This window comes from Thalia democratica, chromosome 9 (assembly GCF_965202585.1).
Source record: "Thalia democratica chromosome 9, ktThaDemo2.hap1.1, whole genome shotgun sequence".
Classification (NCBI taxonomy): domain Eukaryota; kingdom Metazoa; phylum Chordata; class Thaliacea; order Salpida; family Salpidae; genus Thalia; species Thalia democratica.
Genome location: NC_139173.1, coordinates 23,711,007 through 23,731,888, shown reverse-complemented (window position 1 = coordinate 23,731,888; position 20,882 = coordinate 23,711,007). Strand labels below are relative to the sequence as shown.

General features: G+C 25.9%; 1 protein-coding gene across 2 annotated transcripts; it reads left to right on the top strand.

Annotated features, from left to right (window-relative positions):
* The first annotated feature begins 314 nt into the window (after positions 1-314).
* On the top strand, positions 315-12,342 carry LOC145843944 (uncharacterized). 2 transcript variants are annotated; one of them, XM_082951224.1, is made up of 8 exons: positions 315-486; positions 2,893-2,984; positions 3,711-3,816; positions 5,324-5,459; positions 8,212-8,382; positions 10,470-10,526; positions 10,929-11,054; positions 11,562-12,342. In XM_082951224.1, the coding sequence occupies exons 1-8, from the start codon at positions 333-335 to the stop codon at positions 11,725-11,727; spliced, it is 1,008 nt and encodes a 335-aa protein (XP_082807350.1). In that variant the 5' UTR covers positions 315-332; the 3' UTR covers positions 11,728-12,342. The 2 variants fall into 2 exon arrangements, with proteins under 2 accessions (XP_082807350.1, XP_082807351.1); XM_082951225.1 differs by lacking the exon at positions 10,470-10,526.
* Positions 12,343-20,882: the final 8,540 nt, after the last annotated feature.

The following is a 20,882-nucleotide window of genomic DNA, read 5'->3' as shown; positions in this document are numbered from 1 at the left end:
TCGTTCGGATCTCAAACAAAAAACATATTAGCATTTAATGTTTTTGAATTATTTTTTATATGTGTCTAGTTTGAATAAAAAGTAGAGTAATAAGAATTGTTCAAAGTATCTATTAAATATAAGCTTTTAAAATGTACAAACTAAAAAAACGGTTGGTGATAGTTTTTTTAATCAGTTCGTGTTGTTTAGTTATTAGCTGAAATTCATACTTGAAATCTCCATTTTAAAGCCACGTTTCTTTCCCCTTACCTGAAACTACTAGGAAGCTAAAGCTCTGTAGCTTTGCTCAATTGTATGCAAAATATGATATTTGAAGTTTTAAAAAATAAAATATGTTAACAACAAAAATTTACTTGTTGTTTACTATATGTGTAGTTTCAATAAAAATATCATTTGGTTTTGACCCAAATGCAGTGTCACACATATCAAAATCTAAACTACTATCTACTATTGACAAAGGAGATGAAAAATTATTAATATTTTTTTGTGAGTTTTATAGTTTTTAAAATTTTTAAAAGTTTTAAGTTTTATCTCTGTTTTTGTCTATATAAAACATTTTTAACTATAAAAACAATATTATAACACAGTTTTACTTGATTTTAGTTATTTTCTGTACAAGTTATACTAGATTAAATTTATACTAATCAATCTAACTTATTACCAATTTTGAAAACAATTGATTATTTAACATAAAGTGTACTCTTAAAAATTATATTATCTGTACAATATTGTTCAAAAAAAAAAAAAAAAACTTATATTATTTGTTTGTCTATAACCAAATAAATAATATATTCACTAATAAGAATATTAACTAAGCCTTCAAATGTATGGCCTGATTATTTATGGTTTGATTGTTGCGAGATGAAAAACCTGTACTTTAACATACACAAAAAAAAACTATGTATACTATTGAAAACTCTTTAACTATAAAATTTAATGATGTATATCATAAAAACTTTGAAGTTTTCTAATATTTCTTATCACTGTTTTGAATTTTATAAAAAAGTACTTTAAAAAGGCATTTATTGTCCTTTAGCTTTTTCAATGTCTGTCTACTTGTTGACTTGTTTTAAATATTCATTGCTAATTTGAACAATACAAATTAAGTGCCTTATAATGAAAATATGCTTCACTATTTAACAATTAGTCCAGGGTGGCCACTGTACAAATTTAATCTTAAACAGTTGTTAAATAAAAAAATCAAATGTTGATCGCCTGTGTAATTGTTTTTTATTTGGCATATTACACTTATTGAGATGTAAAAAAAAAACTTTTATAATATTCTTAAATTTTTGACTTTTGATAAAAAAAGTAACTTTTCAACATATTTTAGGAACTAGTACTAGTTTAAATCACTAAAGTTAATTAGTTTATAAGATCAAACTTTTTCTACACCTCTTTACACACGCAAAATGAACATTTTATAAATTTTTAATATTTAACATTTTATTTTTGACAAAAGTTTTTGAGATACTAGATGTTTACAATATTCTATTTAACATTACAATGAACAAATAGGCAGCTTGCAATAAAGATATAATTTTAACGTATCCAGAAAGAAAACAGTTAGAATATTGTTTCAACTGAAGTAAAAAGGTTGAAAGTTTCCTGCCACAGTTTAAAACTAGTATAGTGTATGAGTCAGTGGCACACAAAATTTTAATGTTTTTTATTTTATTTACATGTTTATTTTCAAATAAAATTAGCGTGGTATGATTGCCTAATAAATAGCAAATACTATCTAAATAATATCAACTATAATATGTTTTTATCTTTATTAGTTGTATTTATTTCAAATATATACTCAGGGTTACAACTTACTAATCATTAATTCATAATAGGTCAGGCTAGTTTGAATTATTTTTATACCTTAGACAACTTATATTAATTATATATTTTTTTGGAAAGTACTTTCTAGAGACTTTCTTACTATTTTATACTATTCTGACTAATTAAATCCTGTAATAATAATAATAATAATAATATTATTATTATTATTGTTATTATTATTATGAAAATAGTTTTTTTTTATTTTTAGTTATTTAAGGTCAGTTTTTCACTTGTGTTCCTATTTAATATTTTATTATATTAATTTATTACTTTTTTAAGTTTCGGATTTGAAGGCTAGTATTACTGAAATCAGTTTTCTAACTTAATTATAATTTTAGGCTTATTCAACATAGCTTGTAATAACTTACAGTGTTATTTTTATAAATAGTTAAGTAAACTTGTTTACTAAACCAAGTATTTGTTTGGCTGTTATAAAGCTCATTATCTTAATATTGTGAGCTATTAATTTAGGTTATTACTTTTTTATTAATGTGACTTCGCTGATGGCTGCTGAACATTAAAAAAAAATTTGCATGATTTTTTTAATAAGACAAATATAAAAAAATATGTGCAACACATAGTTTTCATAAGTTTTCATCCACTAAACAGTAGTATATGCATTCAAAAAGTACCAGTACTTTTGTATTTAAATGGCCCACTGTTTTTAGCTTTATTAAATGCGCAAGAAATAAGTAAATTTTTAAAATGTTAGTTTAAACTACTCATAAAAATGTTGTTAAATGTTTCTAATGTTAAATGTATTTTTTAAGAAACTTTTACTTTGAATCGTTGAAAAAAATTAGAAATAGCATTAACTCTTCAATATTTTTTTAGAAATTCAAACAGCTAACCCATTTCTGTATAAAAGTGGTTGTTAACATTTTAGTTATAAAAAGCACATGAAAAATATGTTATTCCATAATACAATATTATAAGGACAATATTTTATTCCTCAAAATAACATATAATCAACAATTACATCACAAATAGTCAGACTGATAACAAAAAATCTTAAAAAATGTGCTTTAAAAAAACTAGTTATTTTTTATTGAAATTATTCAGACACAAAGTTTGAAGACTGCCCTCAGTGCCAGGAGGACATGCCGTTGTTCCAAGAAGCTGCCGGTTACCTAGATCAACTGGAAGACGATCAGGTGATGATTTTTTACTCACAAAGAAAACACTTTGTTATTTGATAAACTTGTAAAATAAAGTTCTGTATGCTTTTTTTATAAGCAAGGTTTCTTGTTAAATAATTTTTAACAACTTGTTTAAAAATTTTCTATTTGCTTTATTAGTCACTTATACTAAGATGATCAGGTGATAAACCAGAGTTTTCATTAAAAAAGCACTTTTTTATTCGATGTTATACAAGTACAGCTCTCTATGCTACATTTTTTAATTTTTTGTTTGTTTACTAATTTTTAATAGTTTTTGAGAGTTTTCATTCATATTTTGCTTAGTTGCTTTTTTATCTACAAAACTGTTGCTTTGTTTAATTATTTTGTCTGAACTTAATATTTTGAAGTTATAAAACAGTCAATTTTTTTAATTTACCATGACGCAAACTTATAATAACCAGATTATTTTAACAATTCTTGACATTTATACTTTGAACTATATTACATTTTCAAGTTTTTGGTCTCTAGAACAAAAAAAAAATTAGACATGTTTTTCTAGTGTTGATAAATTGAATTTTTATTATACATTTACCAAATAGCTTTTAAGCACAAGCATAGAAAAAAGCATGTACCTTAATTGTTTTTATGATAAATTTTTTTTTTTATAAATGTAGTACACTTTTCTCTATTCTTGTATTTCTTTGTTCGAAAATTTTTTTGTGCATTTTAAATTAAATGGTAAACAACAATTGAAAACAGATAAAAAGTTACAAACTAGCAGTCAAGTTGCCTGAATACGGTGTCAACACTTTCCCCCAGCTCGTGTTCTTCGATGGCAAGACTCCATTCAAGTATGACAAGTCGAGTTGGTTAACTATTGAGTTCAAATAAATATGTTGAGTATGTTAACTAAAACAAATGAATAAGGTACAGTAATCTATCCACAAGGGAGATTGATAATTAATAATTTACTACTTATGAAACTTAAAATTTATTACTTCTCTATTTATTACTGCTCTGCGGTGAAACTTAGCAATTTTTTTTCTCAAAAGTAGCTAGTTTTTAAGTGAGTTGGTTGTTGCAACATATTTATTAGCTAGTTTTATCATTTTTTTTTGTTATATTTTTTATATAAACAGTGTTCAAGTGATATACGTTAATGAAACAGAATAGAAAGAAATATTGCTATTAGCATAAAGTTTTAGTTTAATAAATCATTTAGCTTGGATACTGGTTAACTGAATTAGAATTTACATTCTATTTTTAGTTGATGTGTAAACTGTTTTGTTATTTCAGTCTAAAATATCAAGAAACCTATTTTTTACATGTTTTTCAACAATTGTTATGATTAGTTTTTATATGACTTCTTTTTTTTAATACGGATAAGCAGTAATAATATTATAATAGTAAAGTTTCTCAAGCCGTGGTCCTGATATGTAAACTGTTATTTATGTTTTTTTTGTTCTTTATGTTTTACTAAATATAAAAAAATCAACAAAAAAAAAGCTGATTTGTTTCAAGTATAAATTTTTTACATATTTAGTAAATATGGCTACAATCAGGCTTATTTTAGGTTTAGTTTTTTAAGTATTGAATATAGATTGTAGTTGATTTTTTTGTATTTTATTAGAGATCGTTTCAATAACTGTAATATAAAAAAACATAAGATAAATATTTCATTTAAATCAGTTTTAAATTAACTTTTAACAGCTGATTTTTTTTTTGATTTTATTCAGTTTTATATAAAAATGAATAAACATTTAAAATATTATATCGCTTTAATAAAAAGGTTTATGTCTTTATTTAATTGATTTTTTTTAATTGTGTTTCATACGAGTAGAGTTTTAAAAATATAATGCAAAACTTTTGTATTTTGAATTTGGACAATTCTGTATTATTTACATTTAATTATGCACAGTTGTCAGCGAATAAATTTGTTTACTCGAAGCAGAAATTTTGATGAGCTTAATTTTGATTATTCGAAATGTGTTTTTGAAATAAAAATTTCTTATTTAAGTTTAAAAAGTTGTTTTGATGTAGTAATCTTGACAAATTGTAATACATTGTGTAGTTACACAGTAAAAAAAACAACTACACTAGTTTATTTTATTACTTGACTTCTCTGAGTATCCTTTTCAGTTGTCAACTTGTTATTTAAGTTCAAAAAAAAAAAAGAAAATGAGCCGCAGAATGTACTTCACTCTAACAAATTTTGAGCGCTACAAGTTGGTCATTTGAATTATCAAAAATTGTTTACGTTCTGATGTTTGAGGTACCATAGGCACTCTGCTGCAGATTTCCAAGCTAAGATAAACTTGAATAGATTAAATTAGCAACACAACATTATTATATTTGATATACTTCATTCGCAGAGTACGAGCCAGACGACATAGTGGACTGGATCGAGGAGTCGAAGGAGACGCCCACGGCTGATTTGAACGACGAGACCTTCGAGCATCTCACCCAAGCGTCTAGCGGGAGCACCACAGGGGACTGGCTCATACTGTTGTTAGTTGCTTGTGTTTTTTGTTATTTAGTTATTTTTTCTTTTCATGGTAGTAAAATATTAGACTTACTCTTCAGTCTACAACGATAGATGTAAGCAAAGTATTGATATGTTGAATGTATTTTACAGTACAGTTGCTTGTAAGACACGGGCATAATGATATTTAAATTTTTTAATAACAGCTTTGCTATAGAATATTGCGTGTTAAAGTTTGTTTTTAATTTAATAGATAAATTAGATTGGGTCATACTGTTGTTAGTTGCTTGTGAAATCAATAAGTTTTGCTTTCCATTTATTATTTTCGTTGTTTTGTTTTTACATTTGATAATTTAAATTTTAACAAATACTTTTAGTAGGGTACAGGCAAAGCATATTGAATTTTATGTTTATTTTTTAATATCCATTTTTGCTATAAAATAAAACTTTGCTGTGCTGAAGTTTATTTTAAATGTTCTGAATAAACTAGACTGGCTCGTTCTGTTGTAAGTTGCTTGTGAAAGTATTGGTATGTGGAATGCACTTTATTATAAAGTTACTTGTAAGACACAGGCGTAAATATGTTAAGTCTTTTTAACAACAGCTTTGCTGTAGTATTGTGTAGTAAAGTTTTCACAGGTTAAGCTTGTTTTAATTTAATAGATAGCTTAGTTCTGTTGTTAGTTGCATGAAGGTTTTGTGAAATTTTTATTTTTGCCTCCATTTATTCTTATTAATTTATGTTTGAGACTTTAACTTTTAACAACTACTTTTAGTTAAATACAGGAAAAAGTGTACTTTTGAAACTCTCTGTTTGTTTTTTATTTACTAGCTTTGCTCAAAATAAAGTTTTGCTTAAGAAATTATTTACGGCTAAAGTTTTTTTGCAGTTGTAGACTTTTTATCTTTACAAAACAACGTTTGTCACTTTGTCTTACTAATTTGTTCCTCTACCATTTTAAATTGAACATTTGAAAAAATCATTTGAAAACTAAACATACCCTAAAAATGTATAGTAAACGTATACTTTTGCAGTAATAACTGTATTTGTTAATATAAAACTTACGACGGTATTACATTTTATTTACATTATACATGAACAAAATCTTTTAGATTTTAACGTCATTTTAAACTCTATATGATTTATAGACTTCATTTTTTTATCAACTTTAAGAAACACTGTTTCTATTGAATTCAAACGAAAGTTCAGAAAAAAATTAAAGTTTAAAATTTTTCTTTTTATGTCATGTCGCTCATCTTGTAAGTTGTGTAAGGTAGTATTGAGAAAAGTTTTGAGCAGGCCATTGTCGTTTAATTAGTTCTGTCTTGAACAAATTCAGACGGTTATAAAAACAAAAACTTTAAAAGTTTGTATTGGTTGAACTGTGATACTGCTAAGAACAGGTGATTTAATGATTTTCAGTCCAAAATAAACTATCCTTAAGTGCTTTGAGTTTATTACCAAGTGTTTTTCACATTGATGAAAAAAATATTTTCAAATATTATTTATACTCTCAACTAAATACAGGATTGCCAAAACCCTGGAATCCTTGAAAATCTGGAATTTGAAAATTTAGGCTAAAAAACCGAGAAAAACTTGGAATTTGAGAAATTTTGAAAAAACCTGAAATTATGAACAACAATTCTTAAAAAACCTGGAATTTTGAACAAAAACCACTAAAAAAAGCCTAGAAAAACATGGAATTTTAAACAACTTTTACATTTCAAATATTAAAATTTCGATTTGACAGAAAAATTTATCGTACAAATAATATTTTTTGTCATTGTCAAAATCTTTTTTTTTTATAAATTAAAAGTAGCTTTAAGATATCTGTTTAATGTCCTTATACTATTTAACGCAGTTTTTTACCTTAAACTAAATTTTAAACTAAAAATAGTACCTAAAACGTGTAATTTTGAAAACCTGGAGAAAAATTCCAAAAACATTTGGCAACTCTTTAGATAAAAGTTAAGTAAAAATTCAGTTTTAAACATAAAGTTTTTGTCTTTAAACAATTTAAATATCAAAACTTAAATAATTTTAACTAACTTAAAAAGTTTAAAGTTTACCTTTTAAAATATCAACTTTAAACCGTAAGTTCTCTAACACCTTTACTAACTTAAAGGGTATTTTAAACACTATACATAATTATACATGCTTTTTTTCTAATGCGTGTTAAAATTTTATAGACTCCGTAGATCTGTTCTTAAATTTATTTGAGAGCAGTAAAACGCCGTTAGTCGGAATAAAGTTTTGACACAAAAACATCTGTGGTATATATATATACATATATATATATACATTCATTTATAGTTACTACCTACATAAACACTATACATAATTAATTATACATGCTTTTTCTGCTTTTTTTCTAATGTGTGTTAATATTTTATAGACTCCGTAGATCTGTTCTTAAATTTATTTGAGAGCAGTGAAACGCCGTTAGTTGAAATAAAGTTTTAGCACAAGAACATCTGTGGTATATATTCCGATAAGCTTAGCTTATTAGGATCTCCAGAATTTAACGACTTTTAACGTTACATCTTATATATATACATATATATTGAATATATATATATATTTTAGCTGGCTAATGATTAAGGCGTCTAGTCTTATGAAACACGTATACCAGTATTTTTATAATCTTATTTTTCTAATAAATTATTTAAAAGCCCTTCAAGTGCGCTCAGTAGAAGGTGTTCAAGTTTAAATAATAACCTTATTTTATATATATATATATAAAATATAATATATATAAAGTCACTATTACGTCACAGTGCAAACAGCAAGAGGCCGGAGTGCATGAAGCAGATCCTCCCGGACATCATGACGGTGGCCAGCAGGCTGAGGAGGAGGAAGAACATCGCCACCTTGTGTACGAAGTCCAACCCGATCACTTCGAAGAGGTTCGGGCTCGACCCCGACACCCACTGCGCCAAGATACTCTTGTTAGTTTTTAGTTTTTTAATATAAGCTGGCATTGTTTCAAGTCTAGTGGTTTGTTTTTTATATGGAAACAGTAATCTGGATTTTTTTACCGTTGTTAGTTTTGTTTTGTTTATTAGTTGGCGTTGTTTTAAATAAATATCTTTCTAACTCTATGATATTATTTTATTATTATAACACCCGCTGCGCCAAGAAACTGTAGTAAGTTTTTTATTTCAAGTTACCATATTTAAAATATAATTCTCGTTGTATCTTTTTTATTTATAATTATAACATTCAACAGTTTAAAATTTGTATCTATACACTTATTATTTAATAATTCTCTAAAACACTGTTGCTAGTTTTTAGTTTTGATATAAGTTTGTATTGTTTTAAATGTAATATTTTTATAGTTCTTTTGTATTGTTTTCAACCTACAAATAATGGTTTTTGTTTATAGAACTTCTATTAGCATAACTTTTACTAAATGTGAATACTGTTATTAAACTATATTTAGTTTTTTTTTTTGATTTGTCGCTTTTAAAAACTAATTAATGTTTTGCCATGCAAAAAAAAATGTTTCAAACTTTTTGCTTATAAAGTGTATGTAAGACTGTATTAAAAAGGTGTCTTTTATTGTTAAAAGTCTATAATAATTAGTATAGTTTAAAATATACCACTTAAAGTTTAATAAATTTAGTTTAAAATGTTTAATATATGTTTAATACATATTTAAAAAAAATTTAAAGTTTTAAATGGTAATTTTGTAATCTTCAGTATTATTATACATTTTTAGTAAAACAAAATAATTTTTTTTTCTTGTTTAATAGTTTAGAGATATATTTTATCATACGTATTATTTTTTACATATTTTTGTATCACTGTAATTACACTGTTGATGTCTTCTGCTACTGAGCATTATTACGTATTGATTATTACGGCTTCAAATCATCTATTTCATTAGAATCTAAGCAACCAGTCAAAGTAAGATTAAATTGTTTTTGTACCAAACTTTTTCAATGAAGTTGATCTTAACTATTTTGATAGTTTTTAAAGATTAAATGTAAAAATATTGGTACTTTAATTTTGCCCGATAAAATTAATCTGTTTAAGATGCAGTTTGTTAAACTTAAATATTATGTTTTTTTTAAAGTTTTTGCTAAATCTTCTCTACCTGACGTACTCTTTTCAAGTTTTTAAAGTACCTAGTTTAATTTAAAAAAAATTTTAGTAGAGAATAATGAAAGTAAAAAGACTTAGTTTTAGTGATGCAAAGATATTTACGTATTAAGTACTGGGCTCTTTAAATAAAAAAATACGGAAAATTGTAAAGTATATGAATGTGTAAGGTTTTGAAATAATTGATAAGGTATAATTTTTTTTTTCCAAACAAACTTTATACTTTAATTTGCATATTTGTTAATTAAAAACAAGCAAAGAAAGTAAACTTATCTTACTTTTAATTTTAACATAATAATATTTTGTCGTTTAGAATTTGATTCGTTTTTTATCCGTTTCGAATTAAAAGACTTTTTAAATCAATGTTTCCTTAAGTCGGTGATATCACCTCCTTAGGTTAATTTTGGCCATAAGTATAGGAGGCAATAACCAGGGTTGCCACAAAACCTTGAATCCTAGAAAAACCTGGAATTTGACAATATAGGCTAAAAAACCTGGAGTTTTAAACAAAAATCACTAAAAAACATGAAATTTTCAACAATTTTTACATGTTAAATAGTAAAATTTTGATTTGACACGAGAAATCTATTATATAGACAAATATTTTTGGTATCATCAAAATGTTTTTTTATTAAAAAACATATTTAAATTTGCTTTACAAGTATTAAATGTTCTTGAACTACTAAACCAGTGGTAACCCTGGATAATTATTAAGGACTCGAAAAGTAAATTGATAAGTAACTAATAAAGGTGGACGATTGTTTTTTAAACTTCTACTAAGTTATTATAAAAATGAGTTTGCAAAACCCTGATTAAAAATATTTTGTAGGTAAAACTGAGCTGATATATAGGCAAACGGAATTGGTTATATTAGTTAAAAAAATATTGTGTAACTTTGAATTAAGATTTTTTTTTATGACGTCACAAACAGCATAAAGAAGACGGAAGTGCCGATGAAGCACGCGAGGGGAAGCCTCACTTCCTACAGGTTGATCGGTAGAAATTGCTGGGAGGTGAAACGAATTAAAACTCGCCCGGTTTTAATTTAATCGTTCATTACATTTGTAGTGGACAATAGTTTTTAGATCCTTAGCAAAAAATAAATAAATATGATTTTTAAATTTTATCTATTTCTATATCAAATTGTGTACACATCTAGTTTGTTTGTACAGGCATCGTAAAATTAGTTTAGTATCAAATAACTGTTTAGTTTCGAAAAGTAATTAGTTTAGAAAGACATAGCTTAACTATCTACTGCAAAGTCGAATTTATCTTTACATTTGTTTGTGTTTTATTTTACACTTGCTCCTAATTTTCAAATTTTTGTGTCAAGTTCAAAACACTTCTAGCAATTATTATATTAATATATATATGTAATCTCACTGTGCAGTTTCCACCGAACGGACTTGTATGCTTACGACAAGGAGTCCACGAGAGCCGAAGATCTGCTCAAGTTCGTAATGAAGGATTTCAACGATGAGGAACCGCAAGTTGTTCCGAAGCCCTACGACGAGGGGTCGGTTTAGTTGTGTATTTTAAAAGCTTTAATTTAAAAAAAAAAGAAGGTGTTCTCAATTTTCATTGGTACAATTGTTTATCTAAAAAATAAGCCCCTGTTAAAAAGTATGGAGTTTGTTAATTTTTAAAACTATATAAAATGTTGTTTGGTTTAAACTTGACAAATGAAGCATCAAATTAAAAACATATTTATGACCAGTCTTAATACACTAATTATATGTTTTAAAATTAGATGTTTTTTGTTATCAGTAGTATTTTAAACAGCTGATTTATAATTACATATTTATTTGTAGCTTTTAATCACACAAATTTTGAATTAGCTACGTTGTTATATATTTTTCTTTTTTGTAGTCTGGTTTCAAAGATAAATTTTAGTTTTAAATCAGTTTGAATTTTTTTTGAAGAAGAGATAACTTAAAAGTACAAACTTTTAATTTTCAATTACAACTTTTTCAATTGTATTCGCATAAGAATCTTACTGATTTGCATATTTTATTTCACACAGCAACGCAGAGCTGAAATCTTCCATTCACGAGCTGAGCGACTTACTAATGCACCACGTGAGAAGCTCCACCCTGATGTTTGTCATCTGCATTTTTGTCGCCGTTGTCGTCATTACAGTGACATTTCAACTCATACTCAGCAGGATCAGAACGAAAAAACTCGCCTGATGGATTTTGATGAATTTTGATTTTTTTGAACTCTTTCAAGTTTTGGTTAATGCTGTGTTTCTACTGTACTCAGGAATAATTGAAAACTTGTATAATTAAACAGTGTATTTTTTAACATGTACTGATTTAAGTATGTTGATAAATAGCTCGTATTATTCGTAACAAACAGAAAAGTAGTTACTGACTTAATTTTGATACGGTTGCAAAATTACTGTTAAAAACTTTTAAAATACGTATAGTTGCTTTAAAATTATAACTAAAATTTAAAGTTATAAACTATTTATTAATTTTTTTCCGTTTAGCTGTTTTTTAAGATTTCAAAAATGCTAGAAATGGATATTAATCATAATATTGTGAAGAAAAGATAAACTAAAAGGTCAATATTATAATTTGTATAGGTGTCTTACTTTTTTTCTCTTTTTTTTACTTGTTGCCTTCTATTTATTTAAAAAAGTTTTGCTACAATTAAAAATTAGCTGCTCTTTAAATGCTACAACTTTTAGTTTATAGTATGCTAATTATATTTGACTAGAATGCTTTTAGTTTGAGTTTTATTTGAGGATTTTAATTTATTAAATGAAATTTTTAGATATTAGTTTTAGCTATCTTTGATATAATACGAAATACTTTACTTTTTTTTAGCTAAATTTCATGATACTTTTTTTTTGAATTACATAAAGTTTGATAACAAAAATCAGAATAGAAATATATTTTTGAAATACAACAATTTTTTCGGTATTTAAATTATTTCTTTTTTTTTTAGTATGATGATAAAGTTGTTGAATCAAAACATTTAACTTATTTAAGTATGCATTGTACAAAACCGAAGACTTTAAAATAAATACTAAAAAATAAGTATTTTGCAAGCAAAGTACCGTTAATAAGTTAAGTTTCATCACCTACCTTTATTATTTAATTTTATACTTAAAGCTGATTTTAAAATTCAAGGTTCATCAAGTTCTAATAAATAAAACAGTTAGCTGAAAGCAGTGTTTTCTAAAGCAGAATTTAAAAAAACAAGATGTAAGGGTCTGTCAAGTATGATCATTGAACTCAACATGCCAATATTAAAATTTCCTTTCCACATTTACAGATAGAAAACCAATTAAAAGTATTCAAAAGTAGTTGCAAATATTATACATAAAAAAATACTATGTTACAGTATAGCATCAGAAATGATCATGAAAGTATTGTAGTGTTTCTAGAACATTCGGACTAGAACGCATAAAGCAAATCTGACATACAGTAGACTACTGCTTAAGTACGCACTTTTTTTGGTACGCACCCCGCCTTAAGTACGCACTTATCAAGAAAGACAAAATCGAGAGTCCATTCTCATTTCAGCATTGAAAATCCTAAGAAGTTCCCTCATATTATCACGGTAGACATATGTTGGCTTTGGTGGTGCAACTTTATCCTTAGACTTGTTCCATAGAGTTTTTTTCTGACGCTTTCCATCCATTTTTCTAAAATTTCAAAAAATTTTTATTCAAAAACTTTCAGAATATCTGCAAAAGAAAGGCTAATTTTAATGTGACAAAATATAAAACTAGTTAACCACAAAAACTAGTTACAAATTTTATAAAGTCAAACTAAACATATAAAAAGAAACAACAACAAAAAACTAAATTAAAAAAAAACAATGAGCATCTTATCATTGTGCACTTATACTATAAATGTTTCTACTGATATAAACTTTCTTACAAAAAGAGTCCTGAAACGTTTTTCTTTCAAAAAAAAAAGTCAAACACTTTTTAGGTAATAAAAAAAAAAAATAACTAATGTATTTATTAATTATGTAGAAACTTTTTATAGAAAAAATAAAAAGACTTGTATATTTGGCTTAATTATTTGGTGGCTAGTTGTGAGAAAGAAAACAAATAACTAAATTTCATATTATACTATGTCGTCAAAAAGTACGCACTACCCGTGTTAAGTACGCACTTTTTGGTCGGGTTCAATTTGCGTACATAAGCGGTAGTCTACTGTAGTTTATATTTGATAGAATCGAATAAAGGTATAAAAATAACAACAGTTTAGTATGAAGTATGGTTGTATTTTATAAAAAGTATCTTTCATAAGTTAGTTTTAATTAATCATAAATGTTTTATGTTTGGGTAGGCAACGTAAAGCCCGCGGGCTGGATACGGTCCGCCAATTTTTACAAAACTTGAGGGATCCGGCCCGCGAGCATACAAATTTTGCCTGCTAAACAAAATTTCTAAACTCATACTAATATTATAGGATTGATATGAAGAGCAAAAAATGATCTTAGGTACAAATTACGAGAAATTTTAACTTTAAGTAGAAGTAAAAAAACGGTTATATAGCTTTAGTATTTTGTCGAAATGAATTAGATAGTTGAGAAATGCTCGTGAATTAAATGAAGTTGAACTTTTCCGGTCCGCTATTAATTAAATTTTTCTACATCTGGAAACGCTGACTAAAAATGTTGCCAACCCCTAGCGTAGACTATGGGTCAAGGTTAAAAAAACTAGGGTAAAAACAAACTAAAAATAATAGAAATAAACGCAATTTATTATCAGCGTACTGGTAAATAACCTCATATTAATGAAGCAGTGGCTAAGAATTTGAAGTTTCTAAATATAACGTTTGTTTTGCTATAGGTCAAGAAAACAAACATATGTTATTTATGTTTTTTTTTCACTTTAAAGCAAGATTAAAAATAGAGCTTGTTTGATTGAGAAGCACTCTTGAAACAGTTTTATCGGAATTTTGAAAGAAACAGCTTGTGATAACGTTATATAGCAAAATAAAATGAGTTTTATTTTGATAATTTTTACTGAGGTTGTTTAATTAATAGGTAATGTACAAACTTTTCATAAAAAACAAATTCTAAAATAAATCCCCATGCTAAATCTTAGTACTTCACTTTTTCAAACCTTTGAAGGATAGCTATTTAATTTTGTACAAATTAACTTAAATTTTGATTTTTCTTTGTTTTTATAGAATATGTATATTACACCACTTGAATAATAACTTAAGTTAACGAAATATTAAAGTCAAACTATACTTTAATTAATCAAAAAATATTAATGCTTATTAATATTTTACTTTAGTTTATCGCTCTGTATTTTGTTTCACAGCTTTTTTTGTGTCTGGTGAGCTGTTTTGCAGTGAAACGGCGTAATACAAATAAAGTTAAACAAAAAGTTAGTGTAGTGTAAAACTTCTCGAAAAAAACTTATTTTAAGTAAGCTTTAAGTTATAGATATCCTTTAAGTAGTTTAATGTTATAAAAAAAAGTAATTTTCTCATAAATAGCAAACGTCTAATTTGTAAATAACTTTTTATTAAAATACTCAGATAGTAAATTTTTCGAAAAAATTAAAATAACTAAGTAGTTAATGTTCTTTCTATTCCTAGAAACAAAAAAATTCATTAATATTTTCTTTTATTTATATTCAAGAACTTTCTAATTGTCAAATAAGTTTTTTTAGTTAAGATAACTTTAATGCTTAGATTCAAATGATAGATCTGGTTTAGAAGCTACTGTAGTTATAATATTTCCAAAAAACATAAGTAGAGAAAATTTTAAATAAATATAACACACTTACTGACTACACTTATATATAAATTATTTAATTTTCCAAACCTCTTTATTATTAAAATGATAAGAAAACATGTCCAGTTATCGCTGTGTATCACGAATAACACTTAACTACGAATTGTTTCGAAAACTTTATTATAAATTAAGTCATAACTACTATTATATAATTCATAATGACTTCAATCAAAGCAAATTTCGCCCAATTGCGTGGAATGTGTTTGTCACTAGGGGGGGACATTGTGATGGAAAGTATGGGTGGGAAAGGAATCAAACACCACAGGTATAATAAAAGTATTACTTATACGTTCAACTTTTGTTACATTTTTATTAGAAATGTACATTAATTTAGATAAATTGCTTAAAGCTTTCAGTGAAAGTAAAAATTAAATTTTGAGAAAAGTTTTTGTTTTATCTTAAACAAAGTTGAGGAATCTTTTAATGTAATCTAAACAACTATGTTAATTTTTTTATATAATTATTAGTTATAATTGCAGAATATTTTTTTATTAAAGTTTTAAAGTAAAATGTTTTTTCAATAATTTTTTTTTATCTAACTATTTCTAGTTTTCAAACAAATCAAAAAATTTAACTTAAACTATTTAATACATTCAAAAAAGTGTAAGTAAACGTTAGCTTACCTAATTATTCCTGGGCACGACGTTAAACTGTTATTGTGTAAGACTCGATAACCGGAAGGTTTTTTGTACACCAGGCCCTTGGACCAAACTTTTGAGCGTATTGTTTTGTCGTTCAATAAACAATATATATTCGTTTGCATCACTGATAAAAGCAAACGTATCAGATTAATGTGATAAGCAACCTTTAAAGCTAATAACTATTAAAGTTGAATTTTGTTAATAATTTTCAACTTTTTTAAAACAGCCAGCTCCAAATAATTACAAAAGCCGCGTTCGACAACGGAATGGGCTACACTTTTGTCGGAATCACGGACGCCTTCGAACAAGGCAAGTGGAAGTTTGCGGGTAGCGGCAAAGATTACAACCAATTAGGAGCCACCGCTTGGAAAAACTACAACTTGGACGAGGTGGATTACAACGATTGCGCGGTCACCAACGGGGATTTTCTATGGCGGACCGAATGCGATAACAGCAATTTGTACCGGTACGCAATCTGCGAAATACAGAGCAGCATTTGTTGAAAATGGGCTTCTTTTGCACGCATTGCACTTTGTCGCATAATTAAATTTTCGGTTAAAACGTAAGCGTTTGTTATAATTTTGTATATCCATATTAAAGTAAAAAGTTAATTTGTCGGTTATTAAGTTTAAAGTTTTGCTACCAACGTCAAATTCTGATAGTTTTTAGTAATGATATGTGGTCTCCTTCTTTATTACCGGATTTGAATCCGATGGATTGTTAGTTGTGGCTAAAGTTGAAGGTCTCATCTGTCATTTGTATTATGCATTGATGCACTTAAACCTTCTCTTCAAAATACTTCAAAAACACGGCGGGCCTTCGTTGATTATTTCTGAAAAATAATTGAGTTCCTAATTAAAAAAAGGTCATTGCATAAATATAAACAATTTTAAATCGCTTTTAGCTTTTACTTTAATTTGTTACAGTTTTTATTTATTTATATTTTGTAATTTATAAAAAAAATATTTATGAACTTATCTGAGGACTTTTGCCAAACTTGTATAACTTAAAGTTTTCTGATCTAAAATTATCACTCTCAATACCTGAAACAAGTCAAAACTTCGTGACACAATTTATCTACTAAAAGGTTTATAAAACATGAAATCATCAAAAAAAAGAAATATTTAAGTAAAGTTTGTAAGATAAATACATAAATTCGTGAAGCATTCATAATTTACAGATAAGATTCGTGTAACTAGATGATTTTTTTAAGTTAAGACATTTGTAACAACGTTCATGTACTGTTCACTAAAGTAAAATGTTTTATTTATCTTAAGGTATTTTTCAATTGAAGTCTGGTCCAAACTATCAAAGTGTTTTTATGTCACAAGCAGTAAAATAATTGCAGCCATAATACGTTCCTCAATAAGTATAACAACACTCGTTTAAGTTAAAATATTTTTTAGGTTGTAAAGCGAATATGTGTATTAATTTTTATACACTTTTTTTTAAATACTAATGAATTAAATAACCATTACTCTGAGAAAGACTTGGTGCGTAAAGCATTAAGTCCGAAACACGTATAAAGTAGTATCTGTTTTACATAATATGCTCTTTGTATATATGTATTTAGTTTAAAAAACCACTAAACTTATACATTTTATATTAAATGTTTATACATTAAACATTCCTCATAAATAACATTGTTAAAGCAAAAATAATATTCATGCAAAAGTTTTTGAGTAACATGACACTTAAATTTATAAGATGAGTTTAATTTGTTTTTATAAGTTTAAGTTGTTGAAAAAAGTTTAAAAACTTAAGTTTTTAAACTTAAAAAATACTAAATATTGTAAAAATTACCTTATTAGACTATTAAAAACGTATAAAATAAACGGTTTAGTTTTAAAACGATTACTTTTTACAACTTAATTTTAGGTAAAGAAATTGCAATTTTTATAATTAAAATGTTTTTAGAATTTGTATTACGATTTTTTCAAATAAACTTGTTTAGTACATTTTTAATTAGATCTTATACTTAAATAAAAAGTGTGTATTTAGAAAACTAAAAAAAATATGTTAAAAATAAGCTATAGTAAAAATGTTTGTTTTATAGCTATAATATTAAAATTTTTGTGTAAAAAATATTTTGCTATCTTATGTTACAGCTACATATATATACTTACACAACAGATAATGATTTTTTAAATGCCAAAAGTGCATGAAAAAAAATGTATGTACTGACTCTTAATATTGTCCTTTACAAGACAATAAACGGTATCCGCGGTGAAAAATCGATAACTAATAGGTTTTTAGTAGACCAGGTCGTTTTACCAAACTTATTGAACACTTTGTTTTATCGTTTTATAAACAAAAACTTATAAAATAAAAGGTAAAAGCGTTTTGACCACATTAATTACTTAAACAAAGTTATATTAAATAAAACTTTTTTGATAAATAATTCAAGTGTTTGTATAAAATATAGAAAGCAGATAAAACAGATTTACCATATCAAAATAGACATTTATCATTCTTTAAAACATAGTATAAAGTATTATAAGGCGTCTTATCAAAGAAGTTCCAACAAGAAAAGCTCGATGAAAAATCAAAATAAATGTTTTTGTTTGCCAGCATTTTATTGACTTATGTTAATAAGTAGTGAAATTTGTGTACAAAGTAGTTGTTTTAAAATATATAATTTACAGTTTTTTAACTTTCATTTTTTCATTAACTACTTCTGCCGTACATATAATATTGCAAAAAAATCATCTTATTATAATCTAAATGTATTTGAAATAATTACTAAGTATCCGACTAATAACACTACTATGTATAAATGCAAGTTTTTAAACTTGTAATCTTGTGCTTATGAATTAAAACTACAGTGTAGAGCAAATAAAAATAATTTTAAGTGTTATAAAATAAAAATTGTATATATAAAAATTGTAATTAAGAACTTTATAACACGAATCTCTTGTCTATTTCAGTCATCTAAAAATAATAAATGCCTTTAAAATGTTACTTTAGTCGATTTTATTATGTTCATACTTTGAAAATTGTATAAACTATTAAAGTACCTGTGAACACTTGTAGGAAAACTGCACACTACTTACTGTATATGCAGAGTTTGACAAGTTTTTACCTGGCTATATATTAAGAACTTGTTATGCTTTTTATGTTTTTATCTTTAAAATACAGGTTTTAATTTTTTTCTAAATTTTTCTTTTAAAACAGGACTGTATACCAGATATAAGTTTTATGATTAAACGTAAGCTGTAAAAAATCAAACAAGATAGTCTAAAGAGTAATTCTATTTACTAGTACCATATTACGATTTTCATCAATTAACAATATTTAGTTATTTTGATTGAAGTTTATTGCAAAAAAAAAATCTTTTACTTGAACTTTAGGCAAACCTTTCTCAATTTTGATAACATAAACAAATGTTTAAAAAAGTTATTTAAGTTTAAAATTATACATTTGTTTCTAAAGCTTTGAAACAGCACAACTGGAGTCTTAGTTTTGGTGTTTGTTTATTTTTTGAATTATATAAATATTAATTGGAACTTTTTTTTTTGTAGTATTAGCTATTTACACACCTACTTGTAAACTTTAAATCAGCTTTGAAAGTTTAAACAGACATAAACTAAATTAACGAAATTAATGAACTTCAACAATGAATAAAAATAATTCCCTTGTTTTATTAAACGAAAGTTTTAGGCAAACTAAAAATACGACTGTAATTTATCACCGTTTTATTTTTGTCGATCAATTTATGTTTTGTACTAGCCGTTACGTAAAAAACAACTCCGAAGCCGCCAATGAAAACTTCCGAAACTTACCTATTTTTGTGTGTTTCTCAGTGACGTCACAGTTAGAAATGAAAACATTTTCGTTTGGTGGTCGCCGAAGGACAACAAGTTCAAGCTTAAAGTGCGAAAGAGCTGCTAATCGGAAGGCATTAGCGGTCGCTATTAGCTGTTCTTAACGTTTTAAATAAAGAAGCCAAAGAAAAATTGCATTTCGGCAAGATATACCGAGGTTGGATTTATTTGTTTTAATGCTTATGCGCGCAGATGTTATTTGCTAAAACAACCCTGGTATGTTTTTCAGGGTATATTGTCTACAAACAAATTTGTGGATTTCAAGTATAAAAGTAAATGAGCTGGTTAAGGGCCTCTTCATTTGATTAAGTTTTTAGTCGATGCGTGTGATATAATTTTTAATCAAAAATAATTGTTGTGTAACTAGTTTATTTCTTTGTAAAGAGTCAATACTTTTCATACAAATCTAGCATATGTCTGCTACTTCGCATGCAAAACTAATAATTATTTTAACGTACTAAAAAGTAAAATAATAATTTTATGTAAAGATATTGTTTTAAATTAAAAATGTTAATCGTTAGTAACTGGCAAAACTATCGTTATATAAAGTTGAACTCATTAGAATTTTTATATTTTAATATAATCAGCTAGTATAACTACTAATATGTTTGAAGTTGTGTGGGTGCTACTTAAAACTATCGTTCAAGTTAAATGGATACAATTTGATTGTAAAAGTTTAATTCTAACAAGTTTTTTGTCATAAGTTTACAAAGATGCTTTATAAAAACTATCGTAGCTTTATTGAAAATTAGATAAGTGATAATTGTTTTAGTGTTATAATTTCTTAGAGTTTTTGAAGTTGAACTAGTGTAGTTTAAGTGAAATCAAAATAAGTTTGTAGTTGTAAAATATTATCTCTGGTTTGCTTTTTAATCTAAACAGTACTTTTTAACTAAGTAGTAAAAAAAAAAGACTTTTTATAGTTTATGTATACAATCAATTAATTTTCAATTGCTAAAATTTTTGTTATTATTTTTCTTAAAAGTTGTTATTATGCTTCATAAAGTTCAGTATTTAGTTATTTAAATGTAACAATTAATTGAACAAAAACTTATAATTTATTTACAAGCAGTCTAAGTGTGCAATACTACTTTATGAAAGGTG

What these genes read in the sequence shown, in the direction of transcription:
- LOC145843944 (XM_082951224.1), top strand. Translation starts at nt 333, where the DNA reads ATGTTAACAACAAAAATTTACTTGTTGTTTACTATATGTGTAGTTTCA. An exon ending in ATTCAAGTATGACAAGTCGA is followed by an intron (nt 3,817 to 5,323) that starts GTTGGTTAACTA and finishes CTTCATTCGCAG; the next exon opens with AGTACGAGCCAGACGACATA. An exon ending in CACTGCGCCAAGATACTCTT is followed by an intron (nt 8,383 to 10,469) that starts GTTAGTTTTTAG and finishes CGTCACAAACAG; the next exon opens with CATAAAGAAGACGGAAGTGC.